The sequence below is a fragment of the Pelobates fuscus genome, chromosome 12 (genome assembly GCF_036172605.1).
Source record: "Pelobates fuscus isolate aPelFus1 chromosome 12, aPelFus1.pri, whole genome shotgun sequence".
In the NCBI taxonomy this organism is placed as follows: domain Eukaryota; kingdom Metazoa; phylum Chordata; class Amphibia; order Anura; family Pelobatidae; genus Pelobates; species Pelobates fuscus.
Genome location: NC_086328.1, coordinates 84466140 through 84484186, shown reverse-complemented (window position 1 = coordinate 84484186; position 18047 = coordinate 84466140). Strand labels below are relative to the sequence as shown.

At 47.9% G+C, this 18047-nt stretch overlaps 1 protein-coding gene across 1 annotated transcript in view; it reads left to right on the top strand.

The window, feature by feature from the left end:
• CCDC88B (coiled-coil domain containing 88B) overlaps positions 1-13362 on the top strand; it is a 105862-nt gene extending 92500 nt beyond the window's left edge. Inside the window, exons 15-21 of the mRNA XM_063438644.1 lie at positions 4143-4268; positions 4348-4534; positions 4619-4764; positions 6768-6863; positions 11187-11332; positions 12124-12330; positions 13251-13362. Coding sequence (XP_063294714.1) covers positions 4143-4268; positions 4348-4534; positions 4619-4764; positions 6768-6863; positions 11187-11332; positions 12124-12330; positions 13251-13264 — 922 coding nt within the window. The 3' untranslated portion in view covers positions 13265-13362. The remainder of the gene's footprint in view (positions 1-4142; positions 4269-4347; positions 4535-4618; positions 4765-6767; positions 6864-11186; positions 11333-12123; positions 12331-13250) is intronic.
• Positions 13363-18047: the final 4685 nt, after the last annotated feature.

Below are 18047 nucleotides of genomic sequence, written 5' to 3'. Positions count from 1 at the left end.
CAATCCAACCCATGCGCAGTCCCGCGCTCCCCAGCCTTGTGCGTGCGTGGCCCTTGGAGCCACGAAGCTCTCACGCATTCTCTTAGCAGGACGCTTCCCGCAGCCCGAGTGCCATCGAGAACCGCACATCCTAAAAGCAGAACCTCCACGTGCCACCCGCCAAAACCAGGACCGTACCTACCGAGAGAAAGCACCAACCACCACGTTCCCGAAAAACCGAGCACCCCTTGTACGTGACAACCACCTGGAGGGACCCACATCGCTGAGTGAGGCACCATGAGAAAACGCACCACCGAATCAACAACACAAACGGTCGTCGACCATGTGCACCACTGCCACACAGTCCGCCCAGAAGAACCGCTTTAGGGGGCCTAAAGCCCGTTACCCCCTAAATGCCAGCGCCACCCCTATAGGGCAGAACCCCCAAATACCCGGGTCTCAAGGAGGAGCCTCCCTCCGAAACCGTCGACCACCGCCCCGCGCACCAGCAGATCAGCTAGCACCGGTGATGACCCAACGACGAAATTGTGCGGCAACCGCACTCCCGCACCCTCGCCGAAGCCCCAATCCGGCTTCCGCTGAACCTCAACCACCACCCTCTGCCACCCTACCAGCATACCCGGAGGCAGCCAACACCCCCCAGAGTCAGAACCAACACCCCGGCCCAGAATGGGTACACTCTATTCCGGCCACTCACTCCCCTGCTGCCAGCGACCACCAAACTGCCCCGCCACCAATCGCGGTCGCACAACCTGCGGGGGCAGGCAGAGGAGTCTGACGGCTCCCCACCGAAATCCGCCCCTCGCACAACCAACTCATCCATAGCCACCATCCCAAGTACCCAGCCCCAAAGGAACCAAGTTCCGCGGAATACGGCAAGGAGTTAAACAGCCCGTCCGTGGACACAAGTCCACCAGGCACCCCCCTCCACAGAGACAGTCCAGCAAGGGATTGCTAACCGGGCGAACGGTTAGCCAGATATATGCAGCCTCCACTTCCCGGTGGCCATCAAAAAGCCCCCCCAGGGCCCGGCCTACTCAACCAGCTCGACCGCCTGGTCAAATGATGCGCAAGAGACCGAGCAAAGCTCCATAGGGATGGCATCATGCAATGACGCCCCTTGGGTAATAGAGATGGCGCAGGAGCCGAATGCCCCCGGCGCCTACACTCTTGGGGCCACCCAATTGATAACCCCGCACATCCTCCAGAGATGGCACGCCGAAAACGGCCCGCCCTCCTGCCCAACAGTTCCACCCGTCCAACCGTACCCGAACCACCACAGGGAACCCCCGTGACCCCATCCTATCCAGCAGGGAAAAGAAGGAAACCCGCTTGAAGTCCTCGCGCCTCAACTGCGCAACCGCCCCAACAACGTATCGGCGCAGCCCTGGCCCTGTCCCCTGCAACCACACTGGGGCGAAGCCTGCAACAGCAGGCGCAACACCTGTCGACGCCGACTCCCCGACTTACCCCCTTAGAAACCCCCTACGCGGGCTGTAGGGGCCTCTTCCACCCAACCGCCCATGCTGACCCCAACCGCAGGCCCCCAGAGTACGCTGACCCAGCCTGAAAAAGGAAGCAAACGAGGCGGAGGCTTCGCCTCCGATGCCCTCATCAGCCGCCTACGGCGGGGTGGGTTCGATGGAACCACCGCCCACCTGGAATTGCCACCCCGTGCCAAAACTGCCCAGTACCCCCCACCCCGCAAGTCCGTCATACTATGGCCTCAGCAGAAGAATCCCATATCCCCTCCAGAGTGCAACGCCACGATATACACAATCCCGGCGATTCCTCACCGAGGACACCCAGGACGCACAACGCCCGCGCCCAGTCGCCGAACGATGTCAGCATCTAACGATAACTCCTCCGGCGGCCATACTCTCCCCCACATCCGTCTCGCCCCCCCCCCGCCTTGAGGACTATAAAGCCCACCGACGGAGAACGCCGTTTTTTTTTTGCAAAATTCACCACCCCCAAGCGCCCGGTCCTGCCCCAACCCGGGATGTACCTCCCCTCCAGGACGCCCCTCGTCAGCCCATCCTCTCGTCCCTTGCCTCTGCTAATCCCCGCCGCTATACCTGCACCCAACCCCGCGTGTGCCTCAACACCTATCCCATGCATCCAAAGCGCCCGCGCTCGCCCCCGCACACCCCCGGCCCTTAAAGGTAAGAAATAACTGCAACTTGCTAAGTACGTGCGAAAGAGTAGTGCCATGTGGGACTCACCGGCCAAGCCCCTTCCACGGGGCTGCTCCGCCCGGTCCATGGGCTCCAGGAAGCTCGACCTCCGCTGCCTGCCCGCCAACCGGGGAGCCCAGCCGATGCAGAAAATGACCAGAAGCGGCTCCGAGACCTGAAACGAGAATGAGAAAACCCGGGCAGGGTGCACTTCCGTTCTGCCCCTGGAAGCACCTGCCCGCCACCAGGGCCTCCTGCTGCGACCCGGAGGGGGTGGGTGGGGGGGGAAGTCGGTCAGAGATTGACACCAGCGCGGTACCCACTGCCGCCGCCCCGGATGGCCAGCCCCCCTCCACGTGCCCGGGTGCGCACAGAACGATCCCTTGCCTAGCTACCGGAGCCGGACCGGTGCTGCCATGCATATAGAGGAGGGGCCTGTCCCCCAGGCGACCGCCCGTCCCTCGCCAAAGTGCGACCCTTAGGGGGCACCTGCCGCCGCTGCAGTTCCAGCTGGACGCCAACCCCCCGAGGCACGGTCCGAATAACCTGCCTGCCAACCACGTAGCGCCACGGGCCCCCGCCTGCCACTCATCAGAAAAAAGGGGGGTAGGGCCTGATACCAGCGCGGTAGCCACTGCCGCCCCCCCGGATGACCACGGGGGCGCACAGAATGATCCCCCGCCAAGCTACCGGAGCCGGACCGGCGCTGCCATGCATATAGGGGGGCGGCCAGGCGGCCGCTGCAGTTCCAGCCGGACGCCAACCCCCCAGGCGCGGTCCGAATAACCCGCCTGCCATCCACGTAGCGCCACAGGACCCCCGCCCGCCACTCATCAGAAAAGGGGGGGGGAGGTATGCCAGTCCCCTGCACCAAACCAGGCCGATGCCTGGCTGCAGAAAATCCCTCCTGCCGAACGGGGGTGTGGGGGGGGGGTGATGTGCAGCCAGCCAAAAGGGGGGGGGAAGGGTGGCCCCTTGCCCCCTGACCAGTCCCAGGAAACCTCCTCTACACCCCCCGAAGGGGACCCACAGCCCAAACCCCCGCACACACAGAGCTGTATACCCCCGGCTCCGTGGGGGGCCCTGGAGCCGGACAGACTGCAACGTACAGTGCTCCCGCCTGGGGCCGCCCTCCCGAACGGCCCCGTCACTTACCCGGCTCCTGAGGGTTCACCGCCGCCCGCGGCACTCCCGCTCCAAGCTTGGCCCCCCCGCACGGGGACCATGCTGCCAGATCACTGGGCTGCCGCCCACGAACGCCGACCCCCCCGGGGGCTCCGACCATGCGCCGGGAGGCAGAGCCTCGACCATGCGCCATCCAAGCCTGCCTCCTGGTTCGCAGCTAGCTTCGGCCACCTCGTGCCCTCCAGTCACTTGCACCAGAGCCTCAGCCCGTGTACGGCCGATGAGTGAGCCTCCTGGCTTGTGCTGGATGCCTCCACCTGCCGCCATCTTCGCCGCCGCCTGCGTGCAATCGAGATTCTCTTGCTACCAGCCGGACAGACGACCCACACTGCTGTCCTGGACCCCAGCATCCACTCCGACTCGCCCAACCTGCAGAAAAACAAAAGAGAGAGACACCTACCCGACTCAGCAAGCGCACACCGAAGGTGCACACAAACTCAGCCAGGTAGGTAATTAAAAGTGCTGATTCCAAAATGGCTGCTTATTTAAATAGCCAAACCCCTTATCCACAACCCATCAGTCCTGGCCGCTTCCTCCTAAGCCCGCCTCCTAACCCCTGTCAAGGCCCTTTTCCGCTGAGCTGCGCTTTGGCTACATGGGGCTACATGGCATTCTTAATAATTCACACTTTTGCGAATAGCCCTGTTAGTGAATTAATGCCAATATATATTAGAAAGAAAGGCGACTTGTCATAGTATGTATTTATGTTTATTCACCTAGTGTGTCGAGAGTGTAGTCTGAAACACACCTCTTCATATCTGTATATGTGATTCCTCGTAGGTTCTCCCAGATCTCAGTACAATCTGAGAATATGCAGTTGGAACAGCAGAGGAAACTGCAGGAGCAGTTGGAGAGGATGCAAGAAATTGAGATGGAAAACCATAAAGTGCAGGAGGAACAGAGAAGGTAAGAACGAGCATCGGGGTTAAAAACACACACAAAAGAATGAATGTCTGTCCTCACCTAGAATTCTTGATCTTCACAGGCTGCAAGATGAGCAGTCTAAAATGGAAAAGATGATAGCAGACAAGGCGTCAGAACTGAGGGAAATGAAGAGACAGTTAGGATCGGAGCAGAGAGAGAAGGAACTGCTGCAGAGAGAACATGGAGAAATGCGAGAGATTGTGCAGCGTCTGGAGATAAGCAATACAGCTCTATCTGACCAGTGTCAGGTGAGTTCTAAAGTCGTCCTGTTCCTCTCTACCAATGCCTGATGCCTCTGTATGTGCAATTCAAACTAACTGTCTGTATTTCAGGTATTGTCTCAGGTAAAACTGTCCCTTCAAGACCAGAACAATCTTTTGGTGTCTCAACTGCACACTCTGAACCGTGATAACCGGGAGTTATTAGAGCGCAGTCTGGAGAGCGGAGAGCTAAGACAGGAGGAGGAGAGACAATATCGGTGAGTGTAAACCTGTATGTTGCCATACAGGTGATACTCAAAAAATTAGAATATTGTGCAAAAGTTCATTTATTTCAGTAATGCAACGTAAAAGGGGAAACTAATATATGAGATAGACGTATTACATGCAAAGCAAGACAGTTCAAGCCGTCATTTGTCATAAGTGCGATAATAATGGCTTACAGCTCATGAAAACCCCAAATCCACAATCTCAGTAAATTAGAATATTGTGAAACGGTGCAATATTCTAGGCTCACGGTGTCCCACTCTAATCAGCTAAGTAAGCCATAACACCTTCAATGGGTTCCTGAACTTTTAAATGGTCTCTCAGTCTGGTTCAGTAGGAATCACAATCATGGGGAAGACTGCTGACCTGACAGTTGTGCAGAAAACCATAATTGACACCCTCCATAAGGAGGGAAAGCCTCAAAAGGTAATTGCGAAGGAAGTTAGATGTTCCCAAAGTGCTGTATCAAAGCACATTAATAGAAAGTTATGTGGAAGGGAAAAGTGTGGAAGAAAAAGGTGCACAATCAGCAGGGATGACCGCAGCCTGGAGAGGATTGTCAGGAAAAGGCCATTCAAATATGTTGGGGACTTTCACAAGGAGTGGATTGAGGCTGGAGTCAGTGCATCAAGAGCCACCACAGACAGACAGATCCTGGACATGGGCTTTAGATGTCGTATTCCTCTTGTCAAGCCGCTCCTGAACAACAAACAACGTCAGAAGCGTCTTAACTGGGCTAAAGAAAAACAAACCTGGTCTGTTGCTCAGTGGTCCAAAGTCCTCTTTTCTGATGAGAGCAACTTTTGCATCTCATTTGGAAACCAAGGACCCAGAGTCTGGAGGAAGAATAGAGAGGCACACACTGCAAGATGCTTGAAGTCCAATGTGAAGTTTCTACAGTCTGTGTTGATTTGGGGAGCCATGTCATCTGCTGGTGTTGGTCCACTGTGCTTCAAGTCCAGGGTCAACGCAGCCGTCTACCAGGAGATTTTGGAGCACTTCATGCTTCCTTCCGCAGACGAGCTTAATGGGGATGCTGACTTCATTTTCCAGCAGAACTTGGCACCTGCCCACACTGCCAAAAGCACCAAAGCCTTGTTCAATGACCGTGGGATTACTGTGCTTGATTGTCCAGCAAACTCGCCTGACCTGAGCCCCATAGAGAATCTATGGGACATTGCCAAGAGAAAGATGAGAGACATGAGACCGAACAATGCAGAAGAGCTGAAGGCCGCTATTGAAGAATCCTGGTCTTCCATAACACCTCAGCAGTGCCACAGGCTGATAACTTCCATGCCACGTCGCATTGAGGCAGTAATTTCTGCAAAAGGGGCCCAAACCAACTACTGAGCCCATATGCATGCTTATACTTTTCAGAGGCCTGATATTGTTATATGTACACTCCTTGTTTTATTGATTGCATGTAATATTCCAATTTACTGATATTGTGGATTTGGGGTTTTCATGAGCTGTAAGCCATAATCCTCGCACTTATGACAAATCACGGCTTGAATTATCTTGCTTTGCATGTAATGCGTCTATCTCATATATTAGTTTCCCCTTTTACATTGCATTACTGAAATAAATTAACTTTTGCACGATATTCTACTTTTTCTAATATCACCTGTATTTTGTTAAGACTAGGCTCACATCCTTGTAAATAGCATATTTAGCTAGTGTTAAAAGCTTTAAGCATATTTAATCAGGCTTAGTGTTGCACTTGGTTAATTGCTAATGTTCGGACATTAGAACGTCAGATATTCTTGTACAATATAAAAAAAAAGACAAATCAAAAATATACAAGATTCCTCAAACTGGAGAAATTTTAACAATTGCTCTGATGTACTAACCTAATAACTAATAGACGCAGTGCATTATGGGAGCACATCTTCCACATTCTCCCTGATCGAGGGCTTTCAAAACTTTGTACACATATTTTAAAGGTAATACTAGGACTATATTGACTGTGTTTTTCTCTGCTCCTTTCTTTTGCCAGTGAAAAACTGACAGAGCTTAAACACGAGAAGCAGAAGCTACTGGATAAGATCATGGATCAATACAGAGTTCTAGACCCAGCACCAGTAGCTCAAAGGTAACCTGTTTTTGCAGATGTCTTATTATACAGAGAATTGTGTCCAGTACTCTACACAGATTACTTAAAGGGAACCTGTAGTCCAGAAAATATCAATAGTTTTTTTTCGGTACTGTAGGTTTCCTTATTTTTTTCCGCTGTGAGCAGTGTCCAACCCCAACCATGGCTCTCATCCCAGTCACCACAATCGTCTTCATTGAATTCCAAAACCAATGGTACTCAATGGCAATATAATATTTATGCCAAATTTCCTGTTTCCAGCATTTATTGCTAGGTCATTGCTTCAGTATATGCCTGTTAAATAAATAAACAAATAGACCCCTACCTAGTCAGAATGTCAAGTAATCTGGAAGGAGATTTTGTTGAACTGCAAGTTCTCTTGAGCAATATAACTATATGATAATTAAAAAAAATAAAAAATACAATACAAAACCTGTAATACATGGGTTCCAACAAATAAAGAAAAGAAATGGCACTGGAATGCAAACAAGTAGGATCAACTGTAAGCAGAATAGACACACGGCCAGAACTGAGATCTATAACATATAGGTTCCACCATATACAATATTGTAGCATCATAACCATGTTAAATAGGCCTCAATAACAATTGTGTGTTAGAGCCAACATCTATAATATATACCATATATACTCGAGTATAAGCCGACCCGAATATAAGCCGAGGCCCCTAATTTTATCCCAAAAAACTGGGAAAACTTATTGACTCGAGTATAAGACTAGGGTGGGAAATGCAGCAGCTACTGGTAAATTTCTAAATAAAATTAGATCCTAAAAAAAATATATTAATTGAATATTTATTTACAGTGTGTGTATAATGAATGCAGTGTGTGCGTATGTGTGTGTGTATGAGTGCAGCGTGTGTGTATGAGTGCAGCGTGTGTGTATGAGTGCAGTGTGTGTGTGTGCATGAATGCAGTGTGTGTGTATGAATGCAGTGTGTGAATGCAGTGTGTGCAGGGCCGGTGCAAGGATATTTGCCGCCGTAGGCAAAAAATTTTTTGCCGCCCCCTCCCCCCCCCATATGTCCTGTCTTCCCCTCCTCCTCCCTCAGTGGTCCTTACCTCCCCACCCCCGTGTTCCTTCACCCCCCCCCCCCAGTGGTCCTGACTCACCCCTCCCCTAGTGGTCCTTACCCTCCCCTCCCCTAGTGGTCCTTATCCCACCCCCTCCCTCTCATAGTGGTCCTTATCCCCCTTCTCCCTCCCATAGTGTTCCTTATCCCCCCCCATCCCTCCCATAGTGGTCCATATACCCCCCCCCCTCCCTCCCATAGTGGTCCTTATCCCACCCCCTCCCATAGTGGTCCTTATACCCCCCTCCCTCCCATAGTGGTCCTTATACCCCCCTCCCTCCCATAGTGGTCCTTATCCCCCCCCTCCCTCCCATAGTGGTCCTTATCCCCCCCTCCCTCCCATAGTGGTCCTTATCCCCCCCCCTCCCTCCCATAGTGGTCCTTATCCCCCCCTCCCTCCCATAGTGGTCCTTATCCCCCCCCCTCCCTCCCATAGTGGTCCTTATCCCCCCCCTCCCTCCCATAGTGGTCCTTATCCCCCCCTCCCTCCCATAGTGGTCCTTATACCCCCCTCCCTCCCATAGCGGTCCTTATACCCCCCTCCCTCCCATAGTGGCCCTTAACCCACCCCCTCCCTCCCATAGTGGTCCTTATCCCCCCCTCCCTCCCATAGTGGTCCTTATCCCCCCCCTCCCTCCCATAGTGGTCCTTATCCCCCCCTCCCTCCCATAGCGGTCCTTATACCCCCCTCCCTCCCATAGTGGTCCTTAACCCACCCCCTCCCTCCCATAGTGGTCCTTATACCCCTTTTTTTTGTTCTTATTAATTTTTTTTTTATTATTATTCTTTTTTTATTATTATTTCTTATTTTATTTATATATTTTTTTTTTCGTCCCCCCTCCCTGCTTGATATATGGCAGGGAGGGGGTCTCTCCTTCCCTGGTGGTCCAGTGGGGGGGAGAGGGGGCTGGCAGAGCTGTAACTTACCTGTCCTGCAGCTCCTGTCAGCTCTCTCCTCCTCTGCGCCGTCCGTTCTGCTCTTCTGTCAGCTTACACTGTAAGTCTCGCGAGAGCCGCGGCTCTTGCGAGATTTACACTGGGAGCTGACCGAGGTGCTGACCGGACGGCGCAGAGGAGGAGAGAGCTGACAGGAGCTGCAGAACAGGTAAGTTACAGCTCTGCCAGCCCCCCTCTCCCCCCAGTCTGTATTATGGCAATGCAAATTGCCATAATACAGACCTTGACTCGAGTATAAGCCGAGTTGGGTTTTTTCAGCCCAAAAAATGGGCTGAAAAACTCGGCTTATACTCGAGTATATACGGTACATTTCATAATATATCCATAGATTGTTGGGCCCAAGACCTGTCATAAATCAGTTCTGCTATATATAAAGTTAGAACCAAGGTCAACAATAGATAGATTCTGTCATATATAGAGTGCTAGAACCAAGGAAAAAAGTATATCGATTTAACTATATACAGAGTAAGGGAAACAAACTTTGCACTAAATATGTTCCATCATATTTGCAATGCTAGAACCAAAACATACACAAAATATGTTCTAGAGCAGTGATGGCGAACCTTTTTGAGCCCGAGTGCCCACACCGCAATACATGCCAACTTTTTTTCCTCAAAGTGCCAACACGGTAATTAAACCTGAATACTGAGGTTTAAGTTTAGAAAAAACAACTCATACAGTTGTCCAAACTAATTCTCCTATTTTCTCCCCCCAGCATCTTCCCTTCTCTACCCACAGCATATCCCCCCCCCAGCATCTCCTCCTCCTCTTCTCCCCTTCTCCCCAGCATCTCCTTCTCCTCTCCCCAGATTCTTCTCTTCCCCTCCCCCAGATTCTCCTCCTCCTCTCCCCCAGATTTTCCTCTTCCTCTCCCCTAGATTTTCATCTTCCTCTCCCCCAGATTCTCATCTTCCTCTTCCGCAGATTCTCATCTTCCTCTCCCCTTCTCCCTCCAGCATCTCCTCCTCTCCCCTTCTCCCTCCAGCATCTCCTCCTCTCCCCTGCTCCCCCCAGCATCTCCCCCTCCTTCTCTCCCATTCTCCCCTAGAATATCCTCCTGATTCTCCTCTTCCTCTCCCCAGATTGTACTCTTCCTCTCCCCAGATTGTCCTCTTCCTCTCCCTTTCTCCCCTCAATATCTCCTCCTCCTCTTCTCCCCCAGCATCTCTACCTTCTCTCCCCCAGATTCTCCTCTTCCTTTCCCCCAAATTCTCCTCTTCCTCTCCCTTTCTCCCCTCAACATCTCCTCCTCCTCTTGTTTGCACTTTATAAATAAATAATTATATATATATATTATGAGGCAAAAATGTGGTTCTTTGTTGAGCTCATTTGCATGCGCCTACCCAGAATCCCTTGCAGTATTGAGAGCACTGCTAAAGTGAGATTTCTGCGGGAAAAGCAAGTCCCACTTGCTTGACTGGTGTGTTTATTTGTTTAGCAATGGATTTAACTTACTTTTTTACCCACCACAACTCTCTTGGTATGTACTTTACAAGTAACGCCAAGCCTCCAGTCCATAGCAAGTCAGTAACCAACCTCATGTTGATGAGTTGCATTAACAACAAAAAAAGCTGTCCAAGAGTGGTTCACTGACTTCGCTCCTCTTCTTGAATTGTGTTTCAAAGCTGTTGTATACAGCAGACACATACTCCAAGGAATCCATGTATAAAGTGGAATTATGAGGCAAAAACGTGAATCTTTATTGAGCTCATTTGCATATGCCTACCCAGAATCCCTTGCAGTAGTGAGAGCACTGCTATAGTAAGATTTCTGTGGGAAAAGCAAGTCTTATGGCTTGGCTGGTGTGTGTATTTGTGTTTAGCAATGTATTAACTATATATATATATTATTATTTTTTTTATTTAATTTTAACAGTTTGGCTATTTTGGCCTTACATTTGAAATTGACTTGGCATTCCTGACATTTCTTATATTAGTGAATAGAATAACCCTAATAGTGAATGTGTCTGGGCAACTAGAATACAATTGCAGTTCTTGTCTTCTCAGTCCTATAGTCATACAATATAATGTGTAGAAAAAAAAGTAAAAACAAGTGTTAAATCAAAATAGATTTTAAAATTGAATAAAATTAAATATTATTTAAGTTAAACCTGTTAGTTCTGGAAGGAAGTGCTCAAAATAATATATTAGATGTTTAGTTCTTTGCCTCAAAGGTATTTGAATTATCTGGTCCTGTGCATATTTTGGAGGGTGAATAATTACGTGTAACTGTATGACTGTATACTCTGATTAACTGAACCTTCCCACCTGACATAGCCATCACCACAGGAGAAGTAACTGGATTGCAGACAAAATGAAGAGGCTTCTCAGGACTCGTGAAAGATCTCCAAGAAGATCTGGGGAACCTTCTCGTCTCTTGAACCCACCCAAAGATCCAGGGGAAGCAGATACAGCAGCCCAGAGTAAGAACAAACTGTTTATTGCAAACACATTCCTCTTAGGATATAACTTTAAGGAGCACTTCGAGTATCATCAATACTACAACATGCTGTAGTGGTTATGGTGCCAGGAACGCCCCAGTACTTTCCCGTTGTAAGTGGTCAAACTATTTTAGATTGGTTTGGCTTCTTTACTGAGATCTACCCGACAGAATGAAGGCAGTGCAGGGCTTGGCTCATTGGCTAAGAGAGATCAGCTGACTCACACTCAATGTGCTAGCCCTGAACTGCAGGGCTTAGTGTAGGAGAGCTAAACAGGAGCTTCCAACTCTTTGTCAAAAGTAATTAAGCAGCGAGTGGCTAAAGACCCCAGTTAAGAAGTCAAACCATTCTCAAACACGCTGTAGTGATTATGGTGTGTGGAATGTTCCTTTAAGCTAAATCCATCTGGATGGATAAACTGTTAACTCTGATTGTATGTCTGTTGTCTGTCTGTCAATGAGATGCACGCATCTGTTTGGATTTAGACAGATCATAAGGTATTTGATATGTGGCTTCCTTGGTATTATAATTTGCTAACAACTTGCAATTCAGTCTTTCAGTACCTAGGCTTTAGAGAATAATGGAAATCACAGCAAATTTAATAGAAAAACATTGTTGAATTAATGTTTTTCATTTTAATAAAGAATTGTGTTAACTCTTCCAAACCAATTATCTAACTTGTATTTCATGTCTAAATGATGTTTTCATTGCTGATATTTATTCTCTTTATAAATTGTATTACTGCAAAATATAAAACTGAATATTGATTTTAGGTCCAGTGGTTCTCCGTCGCAGTAAAAGTTCTGTTTCCTCTGCGACACTACCAAATTATGGAACATCTCCCAGACCACGTCATGCAAAGTTAAGCTCAACAATCCGAAGCAGTGAATCTTTTAGTGGGGCAGATACCACCCCGAGGGATAAGTTCCGCCTCAGGCGAAGGGGACATGTACTTGAAAGTGAAGGTGATGAACAAACAGGTGAGAGGAGTACCTAAACAAAAAAATACTGTTTAGGAGACACATCAAAAAATTAACGGAGTAAATCTGGAGAACAGATAATGCCAAGTGTCTCTGGATGTTAGTGATATGCTATATCATTTATTTCATCATCTCTAGTGTACATGCTGACTTCTGATAAGGCAACTTCCTTATCCCTGTAACTGAAAAGTTGCAGTAGGTAATAAATCCCTTTTCCTGTGACTTCCTTCCCCTTCTTGCAGAGGGAGAGTTGTAATGCCTACTGCTCATTAACAGGGTTATTCTCTAAACACCGAATTATATTAGGATGGGGACAAAAATCTGGTGAAAATGTCTGAATTCTGACCCAATGGCAATTCTCAAATTTATTAAAGCCACATACGCGATTGCGAGGATATATTTGCCATTTGGATTAAAATCAGTGCTTTGCATCTGAAACCTATACAAACTACAGGATTCTGAAGATTCACTGATATTAATAAAATTCAGAGCCGAACGCATCCAGTAGGATGCAAATTCACAAATTGTTAATCACTTGCTTTTTTGCAAGTGAATTGATTGTTTGAATTACTATTCACTATTAAAGGCTGTTTTAAATATTTAGTAGATATGTTATTTCACAGTCTCTATTGTGATGGGATGGGTCCGTTTTAGCAACTGGGCAGCCATTGCTAGTTCTGAATATTTAGTACATATACCCCACATGGCAGGTACGGGAAACAGGAGGGGTAAAGCCTCCCTTATAGTAATATGGGATTCTTATTGTCCTCCCTAGGGTTTATTATTTAGTTTTAACTATTAAATGTGGTAGCTGGCTGGCAAGCATTGGACTATATCTCCGTTCTTCTATCCCTTTCCTCTTCCTGTCTTTCTCACACAACTGCCTCTTATTGCATTATTGCTTTTTTTTTATCTTACAGGTGAAGGCGTATGATCTGAGTGCCCCACCTATGTAAATATGCGCTGGTCGCTGTAGAAATTAATTTCTGTATATATTGTGTTATTACTCATATCTGGATAATTCAATAAATATATATATATATATATTTACATGTTTACATAAGTGTCCAGTTACTCTTTTTAGATGGATTTTTTTTTAAATAATAATCACGTACATAAGAAATATGTACATTCAGTAGCCTACAGTGTTAAAAAGGTAAGAGTATAACAATTAAAGTTGTATAGCGTTTGTGGCCATGCTTTCTATCTAAACGCGGGAGAGATTGCGAGAGAAGTTCTTTCAGAGCTCAGTAGTTCACTGCAATTCTCAGGGAACATTCCATTGAAAACAATAGGAATCCAAGTGCACGGTGATCTTCAGTTGGAAAGTCAGACCATGGAAGACCTAAGAAAGTTTATGGTTTAAGGGAGTGATTCTCAACCCAGTCCTCATTCTGGACTGTTGATGCGCATTGAAGACTGTGTAAGGAAGCACTCTTTTAAGGTCTTGGAAAACATATTATGTACTAACACAGGCCTGTATTTATTATTTTTAGATAAGCTTTTCAAATGATTTATTATTTTTACATACATTTTCAAAATGATTTTTTTTTCTAAATATTAAAATATATGTATACTGCAGAGTGGCCCAAAAGTAGGTATACAATATAGTTTATTTGCATTTTATTACATTGTTTATTACATTTAAATTTGTTTAACACTGTATTACACATTGAATAAGTACCTACCAAACTGTAGATGGAAAAATGCCTGAAAAAAATGCATCAGGTAATGTCCCTCTTGATCCTGCCCATGATACCTCAGTCTATGGAGACCTCTGCAATCCCCAAACATGTCCTAAGGTTAATGTGTACTGCCCTTCATGACCTGAGCCGGGTAGTCTACAACAATAAAGATTACATGTTTTTCTCTGCCTTGCACATTGTTTACTCCAGAATGGATTACTTCTTCCTCTCTTACTACTACCTTCCCGACCTAATGCGGGTCACTAGGATTACAGCAATGTGGTCAGGCCATGCACCAGTTCGTTTTACACTGACATCTACACCACCTCAGCTCAACTAACTGGAGGCGGCTGAATGCAACCTTTTATTTTTTTGCCAATCTTTATTTTTTTTGTGCAAAGGAGTCACAAACATGCTTTTATTGTCACAACAGCAGGTACAAGCTTGATCAAACAATACATAAAGTTCAATATTATGGCACATAATAAAAATGCACATTTTTTGATAGCAGAGTGAAGAGTGAAGTAATTAAGCTACGCAGACAAGTCTAATCTGAGACTAACATCACCGAACAGAAGACTAGATAGGCATGGGCAATTCAATAGGGATTAATGCAAACCTAACCAGTCTTATTGAGAGATAATGTAGACACATTAGTCAAAGACACTAGACTTTAAATACACTAAAATCAACAATGAGTGTTACCACTGGGTGCTAGATAGACATGGAAACAGCATATGAGATTAATCAAAGGAAACATGAGAATCTGCCTACAAATAGGTAGTCAGTCAAGACTATAGAGGTCAGCAGGAGAGTCAAGAAAATTCAGCCTATCCTTTTCATGTAGTGGGTGCTGCCCTGGTAAGAATAATGAAACAAGACCCACTTATTAGCTCCCCACCAGTCTCACGACTCCCATTGCGTTATTACTCAGGACTTGATCTCAAGGCCTTCTATCAGGTTTCATGCTAGAATGGTGTGAGTTGTGCTTAGGTTATTGTATCAGGTTGGACCGTGGTGTAGGAAGATAGCGGGTTGTAGTCATTCTGAGCTTCCGGCTCTTAAGTACCATCCAAGGCGTCTGCCCACGTTTCTTAACTGACCGAAGCTGAGTAGTAATGTGAGTGAGATCAGGCTGAGATGTGTGTGTGGCTCTAAGTCTCACGGCTAGTCTCTCGATCTTGTGCCAGAAGTGCGCCCTCAAAGGCCCTGGAGAGTCATTCTTCCTGCAACGCCCACATGGTGAAATCACAGAGAGCAGCTGGCTTTCTCTTGGCAGCCATCTTGACTGCTTGAATGCAGGGAGGCAGCTTTGCAGGAACCACCATTTCCAGATAGTGCAAGTGGTTCCATCCGTCAGTGGGGACCGGGAAAGCTCTTGCCGATGCAAGGGGAGGGGGATAACAAATTTGCTTTTATGAGTATGGAGCGGGGAGAGCGGATGCCTTTGACCAGCTCCCACGTCCATAGGCGCTTGTTGCAGTGCCGGCTCCTGTCGTTAAAGATAGTTGGGTAAGGTGTCCAGTGAGTCGTCGGCTCACTCCCCAGTTGTTTAGTGCACGGTGGCGTGACAAGCTCGGTTTTCAGGGTTTTACACTGTGTGAGGTCCAATAATACAGGAGCTCTTCAGGCACACGTCTGATCGGCTCAGCAGCAAGGCTCCACCCTGAATGTGACCTTTTTACTTGAGACACAAAGACAAGGTCAACTCAATATTTCTCCGATAATGACACAGATGAAATCTCCCCTCTATCCCTACTATAGGCACATTAATGTGTCATGAAGGGTTTCTTTATTGCTAAGTGGGCTAAGTTAAAAATGGCCTGTACTAACTAGTTCTCTCAAACATACCATAAAATAGATCTAGAAACATTATACATATAGATTCCAGACCTTTACACTCTAACAACCTTTACCACACTATGTAGAGGCCTGGTCCAACTGCTCAACGCCTCATAGCATAGGACCTGTCAGGACTCCGAGAGCAGCAGCTCATGGCGTCCGCATGCTGCTCGCGGCAGCCTCTCTGTTGCCTTTGCAGCAAGCGGCTACATCTGATCCTTCCGCACCGTTCGCGGCTTTTCCACACTCGTTGCGAACGGCGGCCTTTGGTGCCCACGTGCCGCTCACGGCTACTCCCTTGTGCGGCATGTCGGACGCTGCACGCTTGCGTGCAGGATGTTTAAATAGGCGCCCAAGTCAGACCAAGAAAGGGGTTAATCCACAAGTTCAGAGTCCTGAGGCTCTTGAAGCCTTCAAAACGCTCAAAGAGGCGTTTACGTTGGCCCCTGTTTTGTGCCACCCTGACGCATCACTGCCTTTTATAGTTGAGGTTGATGCGTCCGAGTCAGGCATTGGTGTAATACTCTCACAGAGAAAAACAACGATCCTCTTCACCCATGTTGTTTTTTTCTCTAAAAAGCTGTCTGATACAAAGAAAAACTATGATGTGGGGAACAGGTACCTGCTGGCTATAGTGCTAGTATTTAAAGAGTGGAGACACCTATTGGAGGGTTCTAGACACCCTATCCTGGTGATCACAGACCACAAGAACCTCTCCTATATAGCTGAGGCCAGACGTCTGTCTGCTCGCCAGGCTTGTGGTCGTTATTCCTATCTCATCGTGTCTTCTCGGCTAGGCTCTGTGGTCGTTATTCCTATGTTATACCATAACATACAAACCTGGGTACCGCAACATTAAGGCAGATGCTGTATCCAGGCAACACGAACCACTGGAGGTCAACCCCTCTCCACCTGAATCCATAGTTCCTCCTTCTAACATTATTGCCGCTGCACACTTAGTCATCTCCTCCCTCTTTCATGATAGGGTGAAAGCCTATCAAAACCAAGCACCACCTGAAACACCCACAGGTTTGTTATTTGTACAAGCTAGGGATAGGAGAAAAGTCATGACATAGTTTCATAGAACCAAAACAGCGGGTCACTCAGGCCTTAGCAAAACATTGAACAACATAACAAGACAGTTCTGATGGCCTTCTGTTAGAAGGGACGTTACGGAGTATGTTACGGCTTCTCAAGTATGTACACAATCTAAGTTTTCCACGAGCACGCCACTAGGTCTTATGTCCCTCTCCATACCCGAATTACCTTGGACACACCTGTCCTTAGACTTTATAGTGGACCTTTCCCCTTCCGGGAGTCATACGGCCAATTTGATGGTGACCGTTTCTCCAAAATGGCAACTTTGTTCCATTCAAGAAGCTTTCCTCTGCTGCGCAATTGGCAGAGGTCTTCACATGTTGACATAGTCTCAGACAGAGGCCCTCAGTTCATATCACGGTTTTGGAGGGTTTTTTGTACGGAAATAGGTATGTTATCGTCCTTTTCCTCTTCTTATTATCCACAGTCGAACGGGGCTGCTGAAAGAGCAACCAATCGCTGGAGCTCTACCTGAGCTGTTTCGTGAATGAGCATCAGGATAACTGGTCCCGCCTCCTCCCGTGGGCTGAGTTTGCCAGGAACACGGTCTCCCATGCCTCCACTGACTTAAGTCCTTTCCAAGTGACTTACGGTGTACAACCCAGTGTCCTTCCCGGTCTGTTCTCCGATAAGGAAATACCCGCTTTGGACGAACACCTAGCCTCGCTTCGGGAGATGTGGGATCAGGTCCATGTCGCTCTGTCGCGTGCTGCAGAGTCCCCAAAAAAGTTCGCCAATTACCATAGGGAAATGGATCAAACCATTCTTCGCTGGGTTAACCCAGTCTCTTACACCTTGGACTTGCCTCAATCCCTGAGCATCCCCAATACGTTTCACACGTCCCTGTTAAAGCCTCTCCTGTGCAACCGGTACATACAGCCCTGTCTGTGCGGTCTCAGCTGAGGTGTACGAGGTTCACTCCCTCCTCAACTCTCGCTTCCGTAGGGGCGCCTTGCAGTACATGGTTCACTGGAGGGGCTACGGTCTGGAGGAACGTTCCTGGGTTTCTGCCTCTGATTTGAACGCCCCCCGTTTGGTCCAAGTATTTCATGCTCGTTTTCCCTTGAAGCCTTCAGCTTACCGCCTTCCTGG